This window comes from Symphalangus syndactylus, chromosome 1, assembly GCF_028878055.3.
Source record: "Symphalangus syndactylus isolate Jambi chromosome 1, NHGRI_mSymSyn1-v2.1_pri, whole genome shotgun sequence".
In the NCBI taxonomy this organism is placed as follows: Eukaryota; Metazoa; Chordata; class Mammalia; order Primates; family Hylobatidae; genus Symphalangus; species Symphalangus syndactylus.
The window spans coordinates 10085393-10103497 of record NC_072423.2 but is presented as its reverse complement, the minus strand read 5'-3'; the positions used below and the strand labels follow the sequence as shown (position 1 = coordinate 10103497).

Sequence of the window (18105 nt, the reverse complement as noted above, 5' to 3'; positions counted from 1 at the left end):
GATGCTCTACATGTTTTATCGTGTAAAATCCTCACAAAATGCTGATATGTTCCATCTTCTCTTACTAGAGAAGGGGTCAACAGGGAAGCAGCAGGGAAACTGGTAGGGAGACCAATGAAAGGGAGCAGGATGTGGCACCCCAAAATATGCCATGTTGGCATATTAGTTATTTCAAGCTGAAGACAGTTTACATAGCTATAAAAAAGAATTAAGTCATGTCCTTTGCAGCAACATGGATACAGCTGGAGGCCATTATCCTAAGCGCAGGAATAGAAAACCAAATACCGGAGCGCAGCGGCTCACGCCCGTAATTCCAGCACTCTGAGAGGCTGAGGTGGGCGGGCCACCTGAGGTCAGGAGTTTGAGACCAGGCTGGCCAACATGGTGAAACCCTGTCTCTACTAAAAATACAAAAAAAAAAAAAAAAAAAAAAAAAAAAAATTGCTGGGTGTGGTGGTGCACGCTTGTGATCCCAGCTACTTGGGAGGCTGAGGCAGGAGAATTGCTTGAACCCAGGAGCCGGAGGTTGCAGTGAGCCAAGACTGTGCCACTGCACTCCAGCCTGGGCAACAGAGCAGGACTCTGTTAAAAAAAAAAAAAAAAAAAAAGAAAACCAAATACCACGTTCTCACTTAAAAGTGGGAGCTAAACTCTGGGTACAATGGACATAAAAATGGCAACAAGAGACACTAGAGACTACTAGAGGGGGAGAGAAAGGGGAGTTGAAACCTCCTATCGAGTACCATGCTTACTGTAATACCTGTGTGATGGGATCATCTGTACCCCAAACCTCAGCACCACACAATATACCCATGGAACGAACCTGCACGTGTGCCTCCTGAACCTAACATAATTGAATTTTTTTTAAAGGCACTTGAATTTCTGAAATCCCTATTCTGACTAAAAGCAGAGCCTCCATAAAGAATTGTCATAAATCCCCTCCCAAAAGCAACTCTAATCTCAGTGGTGAAGAGCCAGCACCACACCCAGGCATTGACACAAAACTATCAGAGACGGAGTCTCGCTGCCCTCTAGGCTGGAGTGCAGTGGCGTGATCTCGGCTCCCTGCAACCTCTGCCTCCCGGGTTCAAGTGATTCTCCAGCCTCAGCCTCCCGAGTAGCTGTGATTACAGATGCGTGCACACCACCATGCCCGACTAATTTTTGTATTTTTAATAGAGATGGGGGTTTCACCATGTTGGCCAGGCTAGTCTCGAACTCCTGACCTCAAGTGATCTGCCTGCCTTGGCCTCTCAAAGTGCTGGGATTACAGGTGTGAGCCACCGCACCCGGCTATCTTATTTTTCTAAAGGGCCCCTTATCTTTCCAAAAAGTCATTTTATTTTCTACAAGTGTCCTTTCTCCCCACTCCTCTTCCCTACTAAGTTAGGTATCTAGACCTTAAGGCTGGGTGTAGTGGCTGCCACCTGTAATCCCAGCACTTTGGGAGGCTGACGCAGGCGAATCACTTGAGGCTAGGAGTTCGAGACCAGCCTGGTCAACATGGTGAAACTCCATCTCCACTAAAAATACAAAAATTAGCTGGGCATGGTGGTGCATGCCTCTAATCCCAGCTACTAGGGAGGCTGAGGTCGGAGAATCGCTTGAACCCGGGAAGTGGAGGTTTCAGTGAGCAGAGATTGTGCCACTGCACCCCAGCCTGGGCAACAGAGACTCTGTCTCAAAAATAAATAAATAAATAGATCTCAAATTCTAACGACTCCTTTGAGCACTCCCGTGTGCATACCTGATGCACATGTGAATAACTTCTGTTTTGCTCTTTTCTTGCTTTTCTGGGCTGGAGCCTGGAGTTCAGCTAGGTGGAGATGCAGGTAGACAACCATCAGCACAGGGCCGATGTGTGAAGGCAGGTAATCGAGATCATCAAGGAGTGGGTACGACAGAGAAGCCCAGGAATGATCCCTGCAGTGTTAAGGGGCTGGGAGGAGCTGGGGACCAGCCCAGGAGGCTGAGGACGGCAGTGAAGTCAGAGCCGGAAGTGGCGAGCTGCCAGATGCACCTGGGAGGTCGGAGGACGAGCATGGACCACTGTGTTTGGCAGTGTGGACATCACTGTGACCGTGAAGTCACATGAGTGAAGATGTGACATGGGGTGGGTGGGAGCCTGATTGACATGGGTTAGAGAGAATGGATATAAGGACATTTCTCTCCTGGTTGTGGCCAAGTAGGTGCATCAGACTAAGGCTCCTACTGAGGGCAACGAAGCACTCACAAGCGAGTTAGAAACTGTCAGCCCAGGATCCGAGAGAAGACAGGTTAAGTCAGCATTTGTAAGCTGTTTTTGCCTAGGTGTTTTTTTTTTTTAAATCCGGAGTACTAAGGCTGGGGGCCCTATGAAACTGCTAAGCACTGAGAGCTGAAAACTCCATGGACTGTACCTAGGAGGAAGTGCAAACTGGAAGCAAATCTGCTCCTGCACTGGGCTATGGCCATCCTTGAATCACGGGGTGGCGCAGGCTGTCCAGTCTGAAATAAAACAAAGGTGGTCACAGAATGCCAGGAAGCTGGCAGAAGCAGATGAAAATCTTTTATTGAAGAATATCATCTTATACCTTAAATTACTTTTTAAGTAATTCTCCAAGTCATTTCTTGTATATATCTAAACAAACAAGAGGGCAGGGCAACACAAGAAGAACCAGCACAAATTAGAAACCAAAAAAAAAAAAAAAAAAAAAAAAAGACACACAGGCATTCCCTACAGTAGAATTATCAGGAATTAGGCTCATGAGGTTAAAATGAAATGGAACATATATATATATATATATATACATATATATATTTTTTTTTTTTTTTTTTTTTGGAGACAGTCTCACTCTGTTGCCCAGGCTGGAGCACACGATCACAGCTCACTGCAACCTCCACTTCCCGGGTTCAAGTGATTCTCCTGCTTCAGCCTCCCAAGTAGCTGGGATTACAGGCATGCACCACTATGTCTGGCTAATTTTCGTATTTTTAGTAGAAATGGAGTTTCACCATGTTGGTCAGGCTGGTCTCGAACTCCTGACCTTAGGTGATCCACCTGCCTCAGTCTCCCAAAGTGCTGGAATTACAGGCGTGAGCCACCGCACCTGGCCTAGAACATTTTATTATTATTATTATTTTTTTGAGACGGAGTCTTGCTCTGTGGCCCAGGCTGGAGTGCAGTGGTGTGAATCTCCACTCACTACAAGCTCTGCCTCTTGGGTTCACGCCATTCCCCTGCCTCTGCCTCCCGAGTAGCTGGGACTACAGGTGCCCGCCACCACGCCCAGCTAATTTTTTTTTGTATTTTTAGTAGAGACGAGGTTTCACCGTGTTAGCCAGGATGGTCTCGATCTCTTGACCTTGTGATCCGTCCGCCTCGGCCTCCCAAAGTGCTGGGATTACAGGTGTGAGCCACCGTGCCCGGCCAACATATTTTAAAAAATTACTTTGGGCTGGGCATGGTGGCCCATGCCTGTAATCCCAGCACTTTGGGAGGCCGAGGCAGGTAGATCACCTGCACCCAGGAGTTTGAGACCAGCGTGGATAACATGACGAAACCCCATCTCTACAAAAAATACCAAAAAAAAAAAAAAATTAGCTAGGTATGGTGGTGCACACTCAGGAGGATCACCTGAGCTTTGGAGGTCGAGGCTGCAGTGAGCTGTGTTTGCGCCGCTGCACTCCAGCCTGGGTGACAGGGTAAGACCCCATCTCAAAAAAACAAAACAAAGCAAACTCTGCTGATGTGAAAGAGTCAACTAAAATTCAAGAACTGAAAAATCCAAAACCCAACTTTAGAACTTAATAGGTATGTAGGGCCGGGCGCGGTGGCTCACGCTTGTAATCCCAGCACTTTGGGAGGCCGAGGCGGGCGGATCACGAGGTCAGGAGATCGAGACCACGGTGAAACCCCGTCTCTACTAAAAATACAAAAAAAAAATTAGCCGGGCGTGGTGGCGGGCGCCTGTAGTCCCAGCTACTCGGAGAGGCTGAGGCAGGAGAATGGCGTGAACCCGGGAGGCGGAGCTTGCAGTGAGCCGAGCTTGCGCCACTGTACTCCAGCCTGGGCGACAGAGCGAGACTCCGTCTCAAAAAAAAAAAAAAAAAAAAAAGAACTTAATGGGTATGTTCAACAGTAGTTTTGACATAGCCCCAGAGCAATTTAATAAACTGGAGGATAGATCAGAATAAACCAGAACGAACGATAAAGGAACAAAAAGACAAAAACATCATATAGAATAATTTTTTTTTAAAGTATAAGATGATCCAACATGTTTTTTTTTTTTTGAGACGGAGTCTCGCCTTGTTGCCCAGGCTGGAGTGCAGTGGCATGATCTCGGCTCACTGCAAGCTCTGCCTCCGGGGTTTGAGCGATTCTCCTGCCTCAGCCTCCGGAGTAGCTGGGACTACAGGCATGCACCACAATGCCTGGCTAATTTTTGTATTTGTAGTAGAGACAGGGTCTCACCATGCTGGCCAGGCTCATCTCAAACTCCTGATCTCGTGATTTGCCTGCCTCGGCCTCCCAAAGTGTTGGGATTACAGGCGTGAGCCACAGTGCCTGGCCTCCAACACATGTTTAATTATAACTCTAGAAGGTTAGAAGAGAGATATTTGGGCAGAAGCAGTATTTGAATATATAATAGCCAAGAATTTTCCAAAATTGAAGACGTACAACAATCCAGACACCCAGTAAGTCTAATCAACTCCCAGTAAGATGAATAAAAAGGCATATACATCCAGATAAACTATAGTAAAACTGAAGAAAATTGAAGACAGAGAAAAACCTAAACGCAGTAAAAGTATTTATTTCAAAAAACAGCAGAAAATATGGATGCACGGAACAGTGGAGTTACATCATTAATGTGTTGAAAGAAACCAGCTGACAACCTAGAATTCCATACTCAGAAAAAGTATTTTTTAAGAATAAAAATTAAACACAAATATTTTCCGACAAACACAACTGAGATGATCAGCAGACCTCCTCTAAAGGAAATAATAGTAGGGGTACTTCAGGTGGAAGGGAAATGACCCTAGAAAGCCACAGAAGGATAAAACGCAATGATAGTGGCATAGATGTGGGCCATCAAAATGAACATCAACAGTACTGTGTCTTGTGGAGTTTTAAATATAGGAATAACTAAAATATCCAATAGCTGTTTTAGCATTGTCTGGGAAGAGGAAAAAATACTAACTTACATTAGACGTCGATAAGTCAAGAACGCATGTTATAATCTCAAGTGTACCACTAAAGGCTATTTATATATAAATCAGCTATATATATGTAAATATACATAGCTTTATAAATATATGTAATATAGTGTATATGTAATATATAAAATATTCATCTATATATAAAAATATATATAAAGCTTTGAGACAGTCTCACTCTGTCACCCAGACTGGAGTTCAGTGATACAATCTCAGCTCACGGCAACCTCCCAGGCTCAAGTGATCCTCCCCCCTCAGCATCCTGAGTCGCTGGGACCACAGACACACGTCACCATACCTGGCCATTTTTTTGTATTTTTGATACAGATGGGGTTTTGCCATGTCCCCCAGGCTGGTCATGAACTCCTGAGCTCAAGCGACCCACCCACCTTGGCCTCCCAAAGTGCCGGGATTACAGGTGTGATCCACCTCGCTGGAATGCAGTGACACTGTCGCTGCCTACTGCACTCTCTGCCTCCCGGCCTCAAGTGATCCTCCCACCTCAGCACCCCAGGTAGCTGGGACTATAGGTGCTCACCACTATGCCCAGCTAATTTTTTGTAGAGATGGGGTTTCACCATTTAATTTAATTTAAAAATTACTGATAATTTTTAAACATCAGTAATCCAAAAGAAAGCAAGAAAGGAGTAAAGAACATAAAACATATGAGTCAAATGGAAAGTGTGAAAAGACATCTTTACATGTAAAAATAACAGTAATTACTTTGTATAAATGTACTAAATGATCTAGCTCTTAAATTTTGCTGTACATCGTCAAATTACCTGCAGATCTTAAAAAACAACAATAACAAAACACCAATGCATGGTTCCCATTCCTGTCAGATTTATGGATGTGAGGTATGAACAGGGCATTGGGACTTTTAAAAGCTTTCCAGATTATTCTAAAGTGTAGCAAATTTGGGAGCCACCACTCTCATTCAAGACAAAGATTATCAAATTGGATTTTTTAAAAAATACTTGGCCAGGTCCGGTGGCTCATGCCTGTAATCTCAGCACTTTGCGAAGCCAGGTAACCTCAGGAGATTGAGACTAGCCTGGGCAAAATGGTGAAACCCCATCTCTGCAAAAAATTAGCTGGGCATAGTGGTGAGCACCTACAGTTCCAGCTACTTGGGGTGCTAAGGTGGGATGATCACTCGAGCTGGGGAGACAGAGAGTGAAGTAGGCAGAGACAGCGTCACTGCACTCCAGCCGGGGCAACACAGCCCGACCCTGTCTTAAAAACAAACAAACATCATACACACACACTTCTTTTTTTGAGACGGAGTCTCGCTCTGTCGCCCAGGATGGAGTGCAGTGGCGCGATCTCGGCTCACTGCAAGCTCTGCCTCCCGGGTTCACGCCATTCTCCTGCCTCAGCCTCCGAGTAGCTGGGACTACAGACGCCCGCCACCACGCCCGGCCAATTTTTTTTTTTTTTTTGTATTTTCAGTAGAGACGGGGTTTCACCCTGTTAGCCAGGATGGTCTCGATCTCCTGACCTCGTAATCCGCCCGCCTCGGCCTCACAAAGTGCTGCAATTACATGGGTGAGCCACCGCGCCCGGCCACACACACACTTCTTAAACTCACCTTAACTCTAAAGGTACACACAGGAAAGAAAGCTGGTGGTGTTATTTACATATGAGGCAAAGTTGACAATAGCAAGCATTATTAGAACTAAGGAGGAACATTTCGTAATTGGAAATATTCAAAAGAGCTGGAATACATTTGTCTTATTTAAGGCATAGAAAGAAGACTGGCATGGCTGTAGACAAAACTGATTGGAGGATGACCAGGTACTAGGCTGTATCTGTAATCTAGGCGAGAGAGCATGGCTCAGGGGTAATATACGTGTGAATGGCTTGGATTTGGTTTATATATTGGAGCTAGATCTTTGATGAGATTGAGTGAAGGCTGCAGTGGGAAAGGGTAAGCAAGAATAACTCCTAGACACCGCTCAGCAATAAAAAGGACTTAAGTATTTATCAATATATAAGTGAATTCCAACATAATTATGCTCAATGAACAGCCCCCACTTCCCTAAAGACTACATGCGATACAATTCCATTTATATAAAACACCAAGATAAACAGGTTGGGCACAGTGGCTCACACCTGCAATCCCAACACTTTGGGAGGCTGAGGCAGAGGGTCAATTGAAGCCAGGAGTTCCAGAGCAGCCTGGGCAACACAGTGACCCCGTGTGTTAAAAAAAAAAAAAAAAAAAAGCTAGACATGGCGGTGCTCACCTGTAGTCCCAGCTACTCAGGAGGCTGAAGCAGGAGGATTGCCTAAGGGCAGGAGTTTGAGGCTACAGTGAGCCCCGATCGTGTCACTGCACTCCAGCCTGGGTGACAGAGCAAGCCAGACCCAGTCTGTATAGAAAGATATTTAAAAACTCTAGGAAATTCAAACTATAGTGACAAAAAGCAGATGGGTGGGAGGGGGAGGAGGGAAGGAGGGAGAGAGAAAAGGGTTACAGAGAGACAGGAGGAACATATTCACTGTTGTGATGATGGTTTCACAGTGTATACATGTGTCAAGATGTATCAAACTGCACTTTAATTTGCGCCACTGCACTCCAGCCCAAGTAACAGAGTTAAGGTCGCTCTCCCCGGGCTCGGCCGGCCTCTCCACCCGGCGCTCGGCTGCTCCGCTGCCTGTTCCCGTTGCCATTTCGTGCAAGTTAGCGCGGGCCACAACACACAAGACCAGCACACGTGAAATGGTCCATTTTAATGCACTGCCCCCAGGGAAAGGAATATTACCGACTTCTGGCCTTGTCGTCTTCCCAGTCCCAGGTGGCGGTTCCGGGTTTGGGCTCCGAGGCCCTTCGCAGCACTAGGGCGGCGCGAGTAGGGCCGCCCTCCAAGCCATGGTGCGGTCCGAGGTGACGCGCGCACGCGAGCTCGCGGACACGCAGAGGCGCCCGGGCCACGGAGGCGCGGGGCTGGCCCGGGGTCCCCGCCCGGCCGAGCTCTAGGGCTCCCGACCCGGCCCGGTGACCCCCGCGCTCCCCTCCGTCCGCTAAGGCCGCGCGGCGCCGCGCATGCGCCCCGCGCCGCCCCCGCCCCCACCGCGCCCGCGCCCGCGCCCAACGCCCCCACCGCGGCCCGCGGGCCATGGAACCCGCCGAGGCCGGCGCGGTTCGAGCGCTCCGGTGCGCGCGTTCGGGCGCCTTTCCCCCGTGAGCCCGGCGGCGCTCGGACACGGCCGCCCGCCGCCGGGCAGCTCCGCCCGCCTCTAGGGCCGGCTGGGCGCGCCCCCGCCCCGTGCCCGCGCGTGCGCGCCCCCGCCGCCGCGTGTGAGTGTGAGTGTGAGTGGGTGTGGGTGCGAGCCGGGCCGCCGACGATGCCGCGGGGCCGCCCCCCGAAGCCCAGGGAGAGCAAGGCGCGCGGCGACTCCGGTAAGGCCCGCGGCCGCGCCCTCGCGCCCCGCCGGCGGCCGGTGCGGGGCCCGCGCCCTGCCAGTCCCCGGATGCGGCGCGGGGGGCGCCGGGAGCGGCGGGGCGGGGGCGGGGGCCGCGCAGACCCGGGCCGCTGCCGCCGCCGCCGCCGCCGCCGACTGGCCGGGCGGGCCGCAGCGCGGGCGGAATGATACGGGCGAGTCGCCGCCCGGCCCCTCCGCGCGCTGGGCCTACTTTCCTGGGCCGGGTGGCGGCTGAGGCGGGAGGCGGGAGGCGGGAGGCGGGAGGCGGGAGGCGGGTGAGGGAGCAGGCGGTCGCCTCCTCCGCGCGCCCTGCCCCCGCCGGCCCTGCCGCGGCCCGCGCTGAACTTGAGGGAAAGTGGCCGCCCCGTGTTCCGTCCCGGGGCGGGAGGGCTACGGGGCGCGCCGGGGAGGCGGCCTGGCCAGAGCCCGGGCCTGCGGATACCGCGCCCCGGGCTCCTCCCGGACAGCGTCCCCGCCCGACCCTGCGCGGCGCCGGCTTCCCCGGGGACGTTGGGCTCGGCCCACAGGGAGGCGGTGGAGCGCGGGGTCGTGCACACAGTGGGCGCCAGCGTTGTCCGGGAAGCGCAGGGTCGTGCACACAGTGTGCTCCAGTGTTATCCGGGGCGCGCTGTGGGTCGTGCATACAGTAGGCGCCATTGTGATCCGGGAACTTGAACCCTGAGCCTCTGCAGACGCTGTGGGTAGTGGGTGGTGCATACAGTGGGCGCCATTGTGATCCAGGGAGCTGGAACCCTGGGCATCTGGAGAGCGCTGTGGGTCGTGCAAACAGTAGGCGCCATTGTGATACGGGTAGCTTGAACCCGGAGCTTCTGGAGAGCGCTGTGGGTCGTGCATACAGTAGGCGTCAGTGTTAGGTGGGGAGCGCTAGATCGTGCACACAGTAGGCGTCAGGAAGTGTTTTCCCCAGTAATTTATGCTCCATGGTACTTTGCTAAAGTCATGAAATAACTCGGATTTTGTTTTCCAAGGAAGGAGAAAGGCCCAGAATTTAAAAGCAGGCAAACACACAACCGGGCACCCCCAGACCTTGGCCCTTACAGCAGTCAGGAATTGACCTGCTTTCCACAGCCCCAGCCCGGAGCTTGAGGAACGGACTTTCCTGCGCAGGGGGAACGGGGAGCACTCGCCGGTGCCGCGGTTCCCAGGTCGAGGGCAGTGGGATAGGGGGCGCCGCGCCTTTTGTCGCGGGCGCTGTGGTTCCCGTGCGGCCTTGGACGCGAGTCTCCCCCGGCAGGCCTGGTCCCTGGTCGTGGTCACCCGTGCAACTGGAGCGGCGCTCTGCGTTTGGAAAGGGTTCTGAAGGGGCTCTAAGGGGGAGTAGGCGCCTGGTACTCCTATGGGAGTCGGTGCGTTATACCTTGACTGCCATTGATTTTTATTTAACTGCTTAACTTAGTGACTCAAGTGTTCCCCTTTTCTCGGGGATGAGTAAACAGGCTCATTAAAGAGCTTGTGACCACGCAACACAGGTGCCCCAGAGAAAGGTAGGGCCTGGAAACTACAAAGGATTATGTTAATTTTGTGTTTAGGAAGAAAGAGGTAATGGGTAGGAATCAATGTAAACTTACTCATAGGCCACACCAAACCAGGAATTCTTCTTGTCGTGATTGCACTTGGTAGAGTTAACACACATGCACATTAGGGAAACGTTGGTGACCAACAGGCGTTTCAGCGAGCGTTTGCACTCCTCATGGGCCTTTGTGGGCTGCTGGAGAGATGTTGGCTGCACCATGACCCAGGTATGCAGATCTGTAGTTGGATAACAGCGGTGCTCAGAATTTTGGTTAGTGGTTGATGGTGTCTGGCCTTTAAGGAAGTCTTTGTTGCCTCTCCCACTTTTGAGTTTTGGCCTTGACCTTATTTCGTTAGTTTAATTGTTTTGTTAATATGCCAAAAATAATGTAAGGTGCGGTGTCTCAGTTACTTGGAAGAAGGCTTAGGATAGAGAAAGAATGTAAAATTTCCACGGACACAGGCGGGGCACCCATTCCCCCAGTATCCCCATCTCACCGATGGTATCCCTGTCCACCTGGTGTTTCACCCTCAGGCCTCAAGAATTATTCCATTTCTTTTATCCCCCAACACACTTCCTAATTTAGTGTTGCAGCTTCTACCTCGGGAATGTATTTCCAGTGGGCCCTCCTCTTTCCATCTCCAGAGACACCCCCTGGCCCAGCTGCCCTCTCCGGGCTGGAGAGCTGCAGGAGCCCTCTTCCTGGGCCCTGCTAGTCCTGGGCTCCTATAAATAAATCCGTCACTTGTCAGCGTGGATGATCTTGTTAAATGTAAATCAGATGGCCACACCCTGATTAAAACCCTGCATTGGCTTCCTCATCCATTTAACAGAAACCCACTCCTCCAGGATCCTGTTGATCGGGCCTTGTCTGGCTCTTCTCTCTTTCCTTGCTCTGGCATGCAGTCTTTTGTGTTCTTTGATGCCACATTAGTTTTTGTCTTAGGGCATTTGCCATTTCCTAGTCTGAGAAACACTTTTTGCTAGTCTGTGGCTCCAAGTGATTTAGCGTCTTCAGAGAGGCCTTCCTCAAACCTGCTTAAAAGTAACCTTTCCCTTCTTAACACCAGTCCTCCTGTAGCAAAGTGGTTCTCAAACTGTGGTTCTTGGATCCCTGGGGGTTCCCTGAGATGTTTTCAGGTTTCTGTAAGGTAAATATCATAGACTAAGACTATTAGGCTTTTTCGCTCGGTTAATTTTTGCACTAATTGTACAAAGGCAATTGTTGGCACAACTGCTGACATCTTAGCACGAATCTAGGTGGTGGTGGTGGTGCCTAAGAGTGAGGCTGCATTACCTTCATGTGTCACAGTCAAAAAGAACAGGTTGCACCAGAGAAAATGCAGAATAGATATGACAATCCAACTGTCTTCTGTTAATCGAGACATTACAAAGATTTGTAAAAATGAAAACCATTCTTACTGTTTTTGGGGAAGACATATTTTTCATAAAAATAATTATGTTAATGTAGACATTTTAAATAAGTAAATATTTTTAAAATTGCTTAGTTTTAATATCTAATAGGACAAACATCCATAGATATAACTTACATAAACTAGAAGGCTTCGAGGGCCTCTTTTTTTTTTGTTTTGTTTTAAATAGAGATGGGGTCTCACAATGTTGCCCAGGCTGGTCTTGAACTCCTGGGCTCAAGTGATCCTCCCACCTCAGCCTCCTAGAGTTTTGGGATTACAGGCATGAGCCACTGCTTCCAGCTGAAGGCTGCATTTAAGAATGTATCAAGGGCTCCTGAAACCAAAATGAGGGACATTGCTCTATCACTTACTGTGTTAATCACGTTTCTCATAAGTGAAGTGGTTTTATTTTCTTTGTTGCCCTATTACGAATTTTATTCCTAAGAAAACTCTGCAAGGGATGTAGGGATTTTTACAGATAGGGGAATGAAGCTCAGAGCGGAGATCTGATTTTTTTTTTGTTTTTGAGTTGGAGTCTCTATTGCCCAGGCTGGAGTGCAGTGGCGCGATCTCGGCTCATTGCAACCTCCACCTCCCGGGTTCAAGCAATTCTCCTGTCTCAGCCTCCCGAGTAGCTGGTATTACAGGCGTGAGCCACCATGGTGGCTATTTTTTTTTTTTTTTTTTTTTTTGTATTTTTAGTAGAGACGGGGTTTCACTATGCTGATCAGGCTGGTCTCGAACTCCTGACTTCAAATGATCCGCCTGCCTCGGCCTCCCAAAGTGCTGTGATTATAGGTGTGAGACACCGCGACCGGCCCGGAAACCTGATTTGGAAAGTCCACCTAGTTAGTGAGTGGCAGTTGGGAACTGGATCTCCATTTGAGTCCAAAGCATGCATTTTAGGCCTGTCACAGTGGCTCACACCTGTAATCCCAGCTCTTTGGGAGGCTGAGGTGGGCAGATCACTTGAGGCCAGGAGTTTGAGACCAGCCTGGCCCACATGGTGAAACCCCATCTGTACTAAAAAAAAAAAATACCAAAATTAGCCAGGCATGGTGGCTGGCACCTGTAGTCGCAGCTACTTGGGAGTGCTGAGGCATGAGAATCACTTGAACCCAGGAGGTAGAAGTTGCAGTGAGCTGAGATCGCGCCACTGCACTCCAGCCTGGGTGACAGAGGGAGACTCGGTCTCAAAAAAAAAAAAAAAAGCATGCATTTTAGTGTTCCGCCTTGATAAATATAAAGCTCTTCATGTGCACTAATTTCTGTATTCAACAACTTTTTTTTTTTTTTTTTTTTTTTTTTTTGAGACAGAGTTTTGCTCTTGTTGTCCAGGCTGGAGTGCAATGGCATGATATTGGCTCACCACAACCTCCATCTCCCGGGTCAAGCGGTTCTCCTGCCTCAGCCTCCTCTGAGTAGCTGGAATTACATGCATGCGCCACCATGCCCAGCCAATTTTGTATTTTTAGCAGAGATGGGGTTTCTCCATGTTGGTCAGCCTAGTCTCGAACTCCCGACCTCAGGTGATCCTCCCACCTCAGCCTCCCAAAGTGCTGGGATTATAGGCGTGAGCCACAGCGCCTGGCCTGTTGTTGAGACGGAGTTTTGCTCTTTTTGCCTAGGCTGGAGTGCAGTGGCATGATCTCGGCTCACTGCAACCTCTGCCTCCTGGGTTCAAGTGATTCTCCTGCCCCAGTCTCCCGAGTAGATGGGACTACAGGCGCATGCCACCATGCTCGGCTAATCTTTTTGTATTTTTAGTAGAGACGGGGGTTTCACCATGTTAGCCAGGATGGTCTCGAACTCCTGACCTTGTGATCCCCCCACGTGGCCTCCCAAAGTGCTGGGATTACAGGTATGAGCCACCATGCCTGGCTGAACAACTATTTTTAGAGCACTTGCTGTGATAGGTGAGCCCTCTGCTAGGGTCTAGAATACAAAGCTGAACAAGAGACATGATCTCTAGGTATCCTTATAATGGTAGAAAGTGTCCATGGTGACAGATCAGGCACTTGAAGTCTAGGCTTCCTGGAGAAAATGATGTTAAAATTGAAACCTAAAGAAATGAGTAAGAAGAGGCCCACTGAAAGAATATTTGTTGAAGTAGTCAGGACGTGAGAAGTGAGTCTCATGGGCATCGATGGGGCAGCATTCATTCAGCACTTGATGTGTCCCTGGCACTATCCTGGGGATAGAAGGATGAGTGAGATACGCTTTTTTTCTTTATCATAATTATTTTAGCAATAATGTGACCTTGAGGGAAACCACATTTTGGAATCTTGTATGACTTCCATCTGTTTTTCCAATGGAATAGTGCAAAATTTTTCTTTTTAGTTTGCCCCTTTAATTGGCCTCCTGCTGTTTCTTTTTCCTTTTGGAGGGATATTTGCAATACTTACTTCATTTCCAGAGAGTGGAGACAGGCAGACCATGAGCCCAATGGATAAACAAGTCTTTTCCTGATGAGGTTACCAGTTCAGGAATTTTCAGTTTTCTTGGATGAATTCAAGAGCCCAAGGGGAGGGCACCACCAGTGTAAGCTAGGGGTAGTAGGACTTTACTTTTTTTTTTCTTTTCTTTTTTTTTTTTTTTTTTTGTTGAGACAAGGTCTTGTTCTGTCGCCCAGGCTGGAGTGCAGTGGCGTGATCTTGGCTCACTGTAATCTCTGCCTCCCGGACTCAAGCCATCCTCCCACCTCGGCCTCCTGAGTAGCTCGGACTACACCCTCGCGCTACTACGCCCAGCTAATTTTTGTATTTTTTTGTAGAGATGGGGTTTCGCCATGTTGCTCAAGCTGGTCTCAACTTCCTGGACTCAGGCTATCCCCTGCCTTAGCCTCCCAAGGTGTTGGGATTACAGGCATGAGCCATGGCGCCCAGCCAGTTTATTATTGCTCAGAGAAGCCAGAAATGTGTATATTTATTTGAAACCTCTTTGCTGTTACGTTTAAGTAACTATTTTAGTCACAAAAAACATCTGCCTAGAAAAACGCACAGGTTTTAGGTGAGGAGCTTCATGCGTTTTCCTGTCAAGCCAGCACCCGGTGTGTGCGTGCCCCTCGCAGTCACTGGCCCTCCCCGCACCGTCCTGGCTTCTGATACCACAAGTTAGCTTTACCTGTTTTTGTTTTGTTTTTTCTTTTTTGAGACGCAGTCTCGCCCTATTGCCAGGCTGGAGTTCAGTGGTGCGATCTCCACTCACTGCAACCTCCATCTCCCAGGTTCAAGTGATTCTTCTGCCTCAGCCACCTGAGTAGCTGGGATTACGGGCACGCGCCACCATGCCTGGCTAATTTTTTTTTTTTTTTTTTTTTTTGAGACAGAGTCTTGCTGTCGCCCAGGCTGGAGTGCAGTGGCGCGATCTCGGCTCGCTGCAAGCTCCGCCTCCCGGGTTCACGCCATTCTCCTGCCTCAGCCTCTCCAAGTAGCTGGGACTACAGGCGCCCGCCACCACGCCCGGCTAATTTTTTTTTTGTATTTTTAGTAGAGACGGGGTTTCACCGTGGTCTCGATCTCCTGACCTCGTGATCTGCCTGCCTCAGCCTTCCAAAGTGCTGGGATTACAGGCGTGAGCCACCGCGCCCGGCCACCTGGCTAATTTTTTGTGTGTTAGTAGAGATGGGGTTTCACCATGTTGGCCAGGCTGGTCTTGATCTCCTGACCTTGTGATCCATCCACCTCGGCCTCCCAAAGTGCTGGGATTACAGGTGTGAGCCACTGCACCCGGCCAGCTTTACCTGTTTTTGAACTAAATTGAATTTATAGTATGAACCCATTTTTTTTTCTGGCTTGATTTATTCAATATTTATTTTTATGAGATTATTCTTGTTGCTATGCAGCAGAACTGTGTTTATTTTGATAAGTATATAGTATTACATTATATGAACCTACCATAAATTGCTCTTCTCTTGATATTTGGGTTATTTCCAGTTTTTGGCTCTTTTGAATAAGTGTTGCTACAAACTTTTATGTATTTATGGGCCATAGTGGATACAGCCAGCCAGTCTCCCAGTGACAGTCCTGGCTTCCTCTCCTACCAGCAGGGGATGAGCGTGCATTTGTTCTGCAGCCTCAGTAGCACTTAGTATCGCCTCTCCCCGGGGATTCAATCTTTCAGCTTCCCTGGGCCACACTGGAATAAGAACTGTCTTCGGCCATACATAAAATATGCTAACACTAATGATAGTTGGTGAGGTTAAAAAAATAAAATCGCAAAAAAAGCCTCATAATGTTTAGGCAAGTTTACGAATTTGTGTTGGGCCATGTTCAAAGCCGTCCTGGGCTGCATGTGGACTGTGGATTGGACAAGATTGGCCTGTTCCTTTATTGTTTAGCTGTTTTGGTGTGTATAGTGGTATCTCATTTTGATTTTTATTTTGAGTTCTATGCTAATACAGTTTTTATGTTTGTCAGCCATTTGTTCTCTTTTGCTAAGCTCCTATTGAAGACCTTGGCCTGTTTTTCTACTGGGACATACATATTTTAAAATTAATACTTTCTTTTCTAGAGCAGTTTCATGCTTACCCAAAATTGAGCAGATAATATGGAGCAGATAGTATGTAGACACCTTCTGTCTCTCCTCACAGTTTCTCCTATTAGTAACATCTTGCATTAGTGTAGTAAAGTTAGCCAATGTCGATACATTGTTATTAACTAAAGCCCATCCTTTGCATTAGGATGTATTTTCTGTGTTGTGTATCCCATGGGTTGGACAAATGCATATCTGCCGTACAGTGTCATACAGAATAGTTTCACTGCCCTTTCCTCCATCTATTCATCCATCCCTTCCCTGACCAATGGCAAACACTGCTATTTTTATTGCCCTTGTAGTTTTGCCTTCCCCAGAATGTCACATAGTTGGAAGCATTCAGTATGCAACCTTTCAGATTTGCTTTGAGTAAGCAACATTCATTTTCATTCTTCCATGTCTTTTCAAGGCTTGATAGGTATTTCATTTTGTTGCTGAATAATATTCTACTGTATGGATTTATCACATTTATCCATTTACATTTGGAAGGACATCTTGGTTGCTTCCGGTTTTTAGCAATATGAGTAAAGTTGCTATAAATATTTGTGTGCAGGTTTGTGTTGGATGTAAGTTCTCAAGTCATTGGGGGTAAATCTTGGGGACTGTGACTGCTAGGTTGTATGGGAAAACCATGCTTAGTTTTTTCTAGCAGGCTGCCAAGCTGTTTTCCAAAGTGGTTGTACCATTTTGTACTCTCACCAGGAATGAATGAGAGTTTCTGTTGTACATCCTCACCAGCCTTTGGAATTAATTAGTTTTTTGGATTTTAGCCATTCTGTTAGGAGTGTACTGGGTATCTCATTTTAATTTGCAATTTCCATCATATGTTTAATTTTCAACATATGATATTGAGCATCTTCTCATAGGCTTATTTGCCATCTGTGTATCTTCTTTGGTGAAGGGCTGTATGCTGTTTTATTACTGATTTATAGGAGGTCTTTATATACTCTGGATGAGTTTTTTTATAGTCTCCTATTCACTCTTTTAAAGATACCTTCTAATCAATTAAACAAGTTCTTAATACCAATTTGTCAGTCCTTTAGTACTTTTCGGATCTATTTAAATAATATTTGACCACTGTAATATTTTCCTATGTTTTCATCTAGGGGCTTTATTGTTTTACATCTTTATTTTTTTGAGACAGGGTCTCACTCTGTCACCCAGGCTTGAGTGCAGTGGTGTGATCTTGGCTCACTGCAACCTCTGCTTCCCGGGTTCAAGCGATTCTTGTACCTCAGCCTCCTGAGTAGCTCAGCTTACAGGTGTGCACCACCACACTTGGCTGATTTTTTTGTATTTTCAGTAGAGATGGGGTTTCACCATGTTGGCCAGGCTGGCCTCCAACTCCTTGCCTCAAGTGGTCCGCCCACTTTGGCCTCCCAAAGTGCTGGAATTACAGGTGTGAGTTGCTGCGCCCAGCCATACGTCTCACCTTTAGATTGACACTTCATCTGAATGTGATTTGAAGAGGGAAAGGTCAGGATTTTTTTTTTTTTTTTTTACACATATAGGTATCCAATTAATCTGCAGTATTTGTTGGAAATACCATTTTTGTCTTTTTTTTACATGGTTGCAAATCAGGTGAAGAATTGTTCTGTACTTATTCTTTTCCATTGTTGTTTTTTTTTGTTCCTGGCTAGTCAGTTTCACGCCGTCTTAATTATGCTATTCTGAGTCTTGGTATCTGGTATGGGAAATATAAGTCCTCCGTTTAGTTTTTAATTTTTGTGATCATCTTGACAATTGTTGGTACTTTTCAATTTCTTGTAGATTTTTGAATCAGCATATAAATTTTCATAAACTTGCTGGGATCTTGGTCAAATTATATTGACTCTATAGATAATGTGGGTGGAACTAATGTCTTTACAATCTTGAGTCATTGAATCTAAACATGATCTCTCCTATCATTTCTTTCCTCGTTATCATCTCTCGGTAATGTTTTGAGACTTCAAGATACAGGACTTATACAAATATTGTTAAATTTCCTCCTACATATTT

At 47.7% G+C, this 18105-nt stretch overlaps 1 protein-coding gene across 6 annotated transcripts in view; it reads left to right on the top strand.

Moving 5' to 3' along the window:
- The first annotated feature begins 8372 nt into the window (after positions 1-8372).
- The window catches only part of ZNF236 (zinc finger protein 236), a 151757-nt gene continuing 142024 nt past the window's right edge, over positions 8373-18105 (top strand). For 3 of the 6 annotated variants that reach the window (XM_055296143.2, XM_055296138.2, XM_055296154.2), the window contains exon 1: positions 8373-8602. In XM_055296143.2, the coding sequence (XP_055152118.2) occupies positions 8548-8602 (55 nt within the window). In that variant the 5' untranslated portion in view covers positions 8373-8547. Of the gene's footprint in view, positions 8603-8905; positions 10386-18105 lie in introns of those variants that run through there. The other 3 variants (XM_063614711.1, XM_055296142.2, XM_055296145.2) reach the window with 3 other exon arrangements.